Source organism: Triticum dicoccoides, chromosome 1A, assembly GCF_002162155.2.
Source record: "Triticum dicoccoides isolate Atlit2015 ecotype Zavitan chromosome 1A, WEW_v2.0, whole genome shotgun sequence".
NCBI lineage: Eukaryota > Viridiplantae > Streptophyta > Magnoliopsida > Poales > Poaceae > Triticum > Triticum dicoccoides.
In genome coordinates, this window is record NC_041380.1 from 16,122,754 (window position 1) to 16,128,555 (window position 5,802).

The 5,802-nt window shown below is 42.0% G+C and overlaps 2 protein-coding genes across 2 annotated transcripts; both read left to right on the forward strand.

Moving 5' to 3' along the window:
- LOC119349951 lies at nucleotides 1-2,198 on the forward strand. Its single transcript, XM_037618035.1, has 2 exons — nucleotides 1-486; nucleotides 579-2,198. The coding sequence occupies exons 1-2, from the start codon at nucleotides 16-18 to the stop codon at nucleotides 2,196-2,198; spliced, it is 2,091 nt and encodes a 696-aa protein (XP_037473932.1). The 5' UTR covers nucleotides 1-15.
- Nucleotides 2,199-4,295: 2,097 nt separating this feature from the next.
- Nucleotides 4,296-5,312, forward strand: LOC119349961. Its single transcript, XM_037618040.1, has 2 exons — nucleotides 4,296-4,493; nucleotides 4,707-5,312. Exons 1-2 carry the CDS (start codon nucleotides 4,296-4,298, stop codon nucleotides 5,310-5,312), a joined length of 804 nt encoding a protein of 267 aa, XP_037473937.1.
- The last annotated feature ends 490 nt before the right edge of the window (nucleotides 5,313-5,802 follow it).

Consider the following 5,802-nt stretch of genomic DNA (forward strand, 5'->3'; position numbering starts at 1 on the left):
ACATATGTATCAACTATGGAAGGAAGTGTTGATTGGTCCAAGATTGAGATAGCACCAATGAATGATGAAGAAATTGATGTTCCTATAACAGAAGAGAACATGTGCTCGGTGCTTGGCATCAATGATGAACCTGAGCATCGGAAAATTGTATCTGAAGCAGCTATGAAAGCCTCCATTGCAGATGTTGATGCATGTGTGGCTGATATTGATGAGGATTTACTTGCTGATGCGGCTCTTCCTGTGCCTGACCATATGCCTGAAGAGGATCACTTTTGGTATGATAAGGAACATCCTGTGATAGAGGAAGGATCTTTGTTTCGTTCAATGAACGAGATTAGGATGCTCATGAGAACATTTGCTATTAGAGGCAAGTTTGACATCAAGACCAAGGATAGTGACACTACTAGATTTGTGGGTCACTGTAAAGGAAATGCATGTCCTTGGAGAATAACTGCTAGGACAATAGAAGATGGAAAAACAGTCAGGGTACAAACTTATCTAACATGAATCATCTTTTATGTTAAAACTATCTTTTATAAATTACTTGCAACTAATGGTTGGTATTGTGTTTTCTGCAGGTAAACAAGATAGTAAAGCCTCATAAGTGTTCATCAACCGCTGCAGTGATTACAAGCATGGCAGACCAAGCATGGGTGGCAGAAAAGGCAATGGGGTATCTTCAAACTGAACCAAACATTGGTGCCAGCGAGCTCCGAAAAAAGCTACAGGCCGAATACAAATGTACTATTGGGTATCATACTGTTGACAAGGGAAAAGAAAGGGCCAAGAATAGTTTATATGGGACCTGGGGAAAAAGCTTTCAGTCATTATTGAATTTCAAAGCTGAGATTGATAAAAGATCTCCTGGTAGCATTGTCGAGGTTGATGTCAAGAGGGAAGGAGGTGAAGTGCATTTCCGCAGATTTTTTATGGCACTTAAGCCGTGCATTGATGGCTTCTTGGCTGGTTGTAGACCATATGTCAGTATAGACTCCACATTTTTGACTGGAAAGTGGAATGGTCAATTAGCAGCATGTACAGCACTAGATGGACAAAATTGGATGTTTCCTTTAGCATTTGGTTTCTTTGGTACGGAGACCGAGGGTAACTGGATTTGGTTTATGCAACAACTGCATAGGGCAATAGGACATCTTCAAACTCTAGCTATTTGTACTGATGCATGCAAAGGGTTAGAGAATGCAGTTAAAATTGTGTTTCCTCAAGCTGAGCAAAGGGAATGCTTTAGGCATCTAATGGCAAACTTCAAAAAGAAGTTTCACGGAGATGTTTTTGGTCGCATGTGGCCAGCAGCCAAGGCTTATCATCTGGAAACATTTAATTATCATATGGGCAAGATATTTGAAGCTGAACCTGCAGTGAGTACCTACTTGTGTACCTATCAAAACTTAAAGTGGATGAGATGTGACTTCAACACAGAAATAAAATGTGATTACATTCACAACAATCTAGCTGAGTGCTTCAATAGCTGGATCAAAGGAACAAAGGAGATGCCCATGGATGAGCTAGCCGATGCAATAAGAGAGAAAATTATGATACTTGTTTATAGAAGGAGAAGGATTGGGGAAATGCTCCAGGGAGAGATATTGCCTGCTATCATTCAACAAATAAATAATAGAACTAGGCAACTTGACCATTTGGTTGTTGGAAGATCAACCGGAGAAAGTTGTGAGGTCAAGGACACTAGCAAGAATAATCTTAGGCATGTTGTGAAGATAGGCAGCCGTGAGTGCACCTGCCTAGAATGGCAACACACTGGAAAGCCATGTGAGCATGCACTTGCATTCCTTATAGAGACGGCAGATGTGAACTTTCAACCATATGTACATGAGTACTACTCCGTGAGTAGGTTTCGGGCTGCCTATGCTGGAGAGATTGAACCAATCACGGACAAGTCTCAATGGCCTCATGTTAATCTAGATTTTGAGATGGTGCCACCGGATTTAAAGAGCTCCGTTGGGAGACGGAGGAAGCAGAGAATCAAAAGTTGCCTTGAAGACGGTGGTGGCAGCAAACGGAAGAAAAAAGATGATAATGGCAAAACAAATGACCAAGAAGGAGGTGACAAAGAGAAGGAAAAGGAAAAGAAGAGATTTGGCAGCAGAAATAGGTGCAAAGAATGTGGGATATTGGGGCACAGAAAAGCAACTTGCAAAAAAAATGAAGCTAAAGAGAGGTAAACCATGCACTAATATCTCCTTTATATTAGTATCAAATTAGTACTATTATACCATTTCTAACATCCGGTGTGACTGAACTTTCTAGTGATGTGTCTGCTCGCGAGCTCGCTCCAGTTGTTGTTGCGACACCTACACGCACAACAACAATCACACTGCCTCCCAGCCTTCATAACAGCCCTGGGCCTATCACAAGGAGGTACCTATTATATTTGTCATAAGCACATTTGATTCATGCAAAAGAAAAATCCTACTTTTATAACATTGGTGTGTAAACATGCAGGAGGCTTGCTATGGCCATAGCTGGAGACGATGCATCACAGCCATGTGGGACAAGTACTGTTAATTCTACAGCATCACCTACTTCTCACTTCCCTTCACGCTCTACGGCATGCAAGAAAAAATTGACCCCGAAGAGGAAGAAGCTCTCATTTTAGTGCATTCAATTCTATTTTAAATTCGTAGAGGTGTTGAAATTTGTCAATTTCAAAGATATTGGCTCGAAAAAATACTTTTTTGCATGATGTAAACTCGGATTAATTTATCATGTCGCTTGAACCAAGCAAACCTTTTTGTGGCATCAGTTCGTGATTTCAGTGTGATATATTCTCTCAATTCCATGTGCTAAGTGAACATATGTTGTCAGTCTATTTTTTTTCCTATGAAGATGTTATATGCTGCCAATTTCCAACGAAATGCATATGCCAGGATGCACATCATATATATAGATCTCTGACCAGTGACTAAAGTAGATCCAGCAAAAGATGAAGCATATATATTTTGAGTGTGATACAATTAAAGTATGAAGCATCTGGAGGAGATAACTAAACAAAGCATTTTATATAATGTACCCAGCTCCATGATTGAAGCAGTACCAGCTGCTAGGGTAATTAGTACTATCAACACTGTCGTCCAGCCATAGCTATTACCGACCAACGAGCTGACACACATCAAAACTGTAAATCCATTAATCATTGGAAGAAGGTAGTTTTTACCAGCAACGAGCGCACCATCTGCCGAGCTGCAGCTCGAGCCCTGGAATCCGCCCGTTCGCCGAGCTGGAGCGGGAGCCGCCGCGGCGGGCCGCCGAGCTGCAACGGGAGCCGCCGTCCCGGGCCGAGGAGCTGCAGCGGGAGCCACGGAACCCGCTGGTCCGCCGAGCTGCGGCGTGAGCCCCGGGAATCGCCGGTCCGCCGAGCTGCGGCCGGAGCCGCCGCCCCAGGCCGAGGAGCCGCAGCGGGAGCCCCGGGAGCCGCCGGCGCCGGCCGACCATCTGCGGGAGCTGCCGCGCCGGGCTGCTGCTGCCAAGATGGGGGCCAAGGTGCCGTGGTCGGCCTCCTCTGGTATGAGTAAAGAAGAACAGAGGAAATGCGTTGAACTGGGGAACAGTGAGCTCGTCGATGCAACTTAGTGTCAGTCCAACAGCGGTGTCAAATTGTAAATTAGCCACAGTGGCAATTGTGTCTTTTCGCATGGAGAAAAAAGGGATACAAAATAAAAAATGATTACAGTAATTGAAAAGGGCAAATCATCAAAAGAAAAATGAAAAGTGGGGCAAATGATCTAATCCTATGTAAAATGGGGCAAATCATCTAATGCCCAAGTAAAGTGGGGCAAAAGATCCAATCTCCCGCAGCAGTAAACAGCCAGTCTGAATTTATTTATATGGGTCATATGTATATCACTTATAACGACATAAATCGCGGATTTGACTAATATCTTTCTAAATTTCTGATGTATGGGAACAGTAGGATGTCTCTCACATGTACAATCGTCTATTAGGAGATTCCTCTGACATGCCATGTTCATTATTGATGACTAGCAGTGAACAGCGAATCTGAATTCATTTATTTGGCTCATATGTACTCCGTATCACTTGACAACAGGAATCACGGATTTTGCTGAAACTGAAATTAACTTGGTACAAATGGTGAGATGATAGCTTTCTCTTGAAGTTAACTCAGTAAGTGAAATCCGGATATTAGATGGTTTAACTCGGTGGGATAGAAATGGGGAAAACACAAACTGGGGCTGTTTATTGTGATGAAATAATTTGATAGATTTATATTTTACTTATTCATTGCAGCGTCTGTCCCTCCAATGCGATACTCTGATAGTACCTACGAAGATGAATTTGGGCTAGAAGACTCTGCAAACATCCTCTCTGTCAGCATAGTCTCCTCAGATGTAGGCTTCCCAGTCAATGTCTATGGCCGTGTCATTGCCAGAGACAGCATTGACTACAAGTGCATTTATCTCTTTCACCGCAATAGAGATGATTGCCAGCGTCTCAACAAGGTACATCCTTGCTTCTAAGTTTGTTCTAATCGGGTTTCATTTTATTTGAAGATGCCTTTAACATCTAAATGGGCTCATCTTAGTGCTGGTGGTTGTCGATTCAGATAGTCATTTGCATATAAATGGGGAAGCTTTTATGGCATGCTTTCAATCTTCATTTTGAGCAGTGTTTGGATGAGCATACTCTAATCTCTCGTGCAATTCTTTTCATAGGATGGAATGCTGATTTTAACTGGCCCAAGTCGAGGTCTAGTGCTGGTTGATTTCATCTATCTAGAGATAGATCTTAAAATCAGGGAAGATGGAGTGTCTCCAGACAGGCCATTTAGCAAGGGTCTAATAAGTATTGATGGCCGAGTACTGTCTAGAGAGGAAGATGTCGTGGTTAGAAGTGAAACCCTTGAGAGCTGGCTCAGCACTACGGAAGTGAGATTCGCAACTGTTCTCAACGCAGTTGAGTGCACCATTGAAATCAAGCTTCTTGAGGGCCGTTTCAAAGGAAATATAATAGTTGGCATCTCAGATAAAGTTCGCAATCTGGACACTGAACAAACAATTGTGATTCATGATAGCAAGACAGATGGCATGGTGACAAGTGATCAAATTGGAGTTATCAAACTCCGGCGAAGTGTCATTACTATCTGTCTAGAAAGAATGCTGGTGTTTCACATGAATAATAATATGGCTGCTGGTATTTGTGGTGAACGAACCTTTGATTTAACTCCACGCCGCACTGGTGCAGATGAATTGGAAATTACGTGTGGTGCTGGGAAGTTCGGATTCAGGGTCGTCTGGTCCTTGATGGACTTTAGGCTGTAATCATGTGCCTTTATATACTAAGTTGAACTAAGTTATATCGCGAGTCAGTGATGTAATGGATAAGTAGATGTAGTGAACTGGGTTATATCATGGTGTAATGATGCAGTGAACTAAGTTAATTGTGGTGCAATGATGTAGTGAACTAAGTTAATCGTGATGTAATGGTGTGGTGCACTAAGTTATATTATTGTTATTAGTTAACTTGATGGATTATAAGTAATGATGTAGCGAACTAAATTATAATGTATTATGGTGGCGTGTTATACCGAATTTGTTGGTTTCATTTTTTTGGCATAATCAAAGCAGATTAGCGTGCTTGGCATTTTGTTAGACATGTATTAGGCGGAAAGATGAACATTTGTCACTGTTAAGGGACTTTTCTATCATATTTATAACCGTGGTTTGTATTGATTGCTCATGGTCACTTCTGTGTTATCTAAATATCCTGAAAATTTAAATATTTGGAAGATGGTTTGTATTGATTGCATTC

What these genes read in the sequence shown, in the direction of transcription:
- LOC119349951 (XM_037618035.1), top strand. Translation starts at nt 16, where the DNA reads ATGGAAGGAAGTGTTGATTGGTCCAAGATTGAGATAGCACCAATGAAT. An exon ending in AAGATGGAAAAACAGTCAGG is followed by an intron (nt 487 to 578) that starts GTACAAACTTAT and finishes TGTTTTCTGCAG; the next exon opens with GTAAACAAGATAGTAAAGCC.
- LOC119349961 (XM_037618040.1), top strand. Translation starts at nt 4,296, where the DNA reads ATGCGATACTCTGATAGTACCTACGAAGATGAATTTGGGCTAGAAGAC. An exon ending in ATTGCCAGCGTCTCAACAAG is followed by an intron (nt 4,494 to 4,706) that starts GTACATCCTTGC and finishes TTCTTTTCATAG; the next exon opens with GATGGAATGCTGATTTTAAC.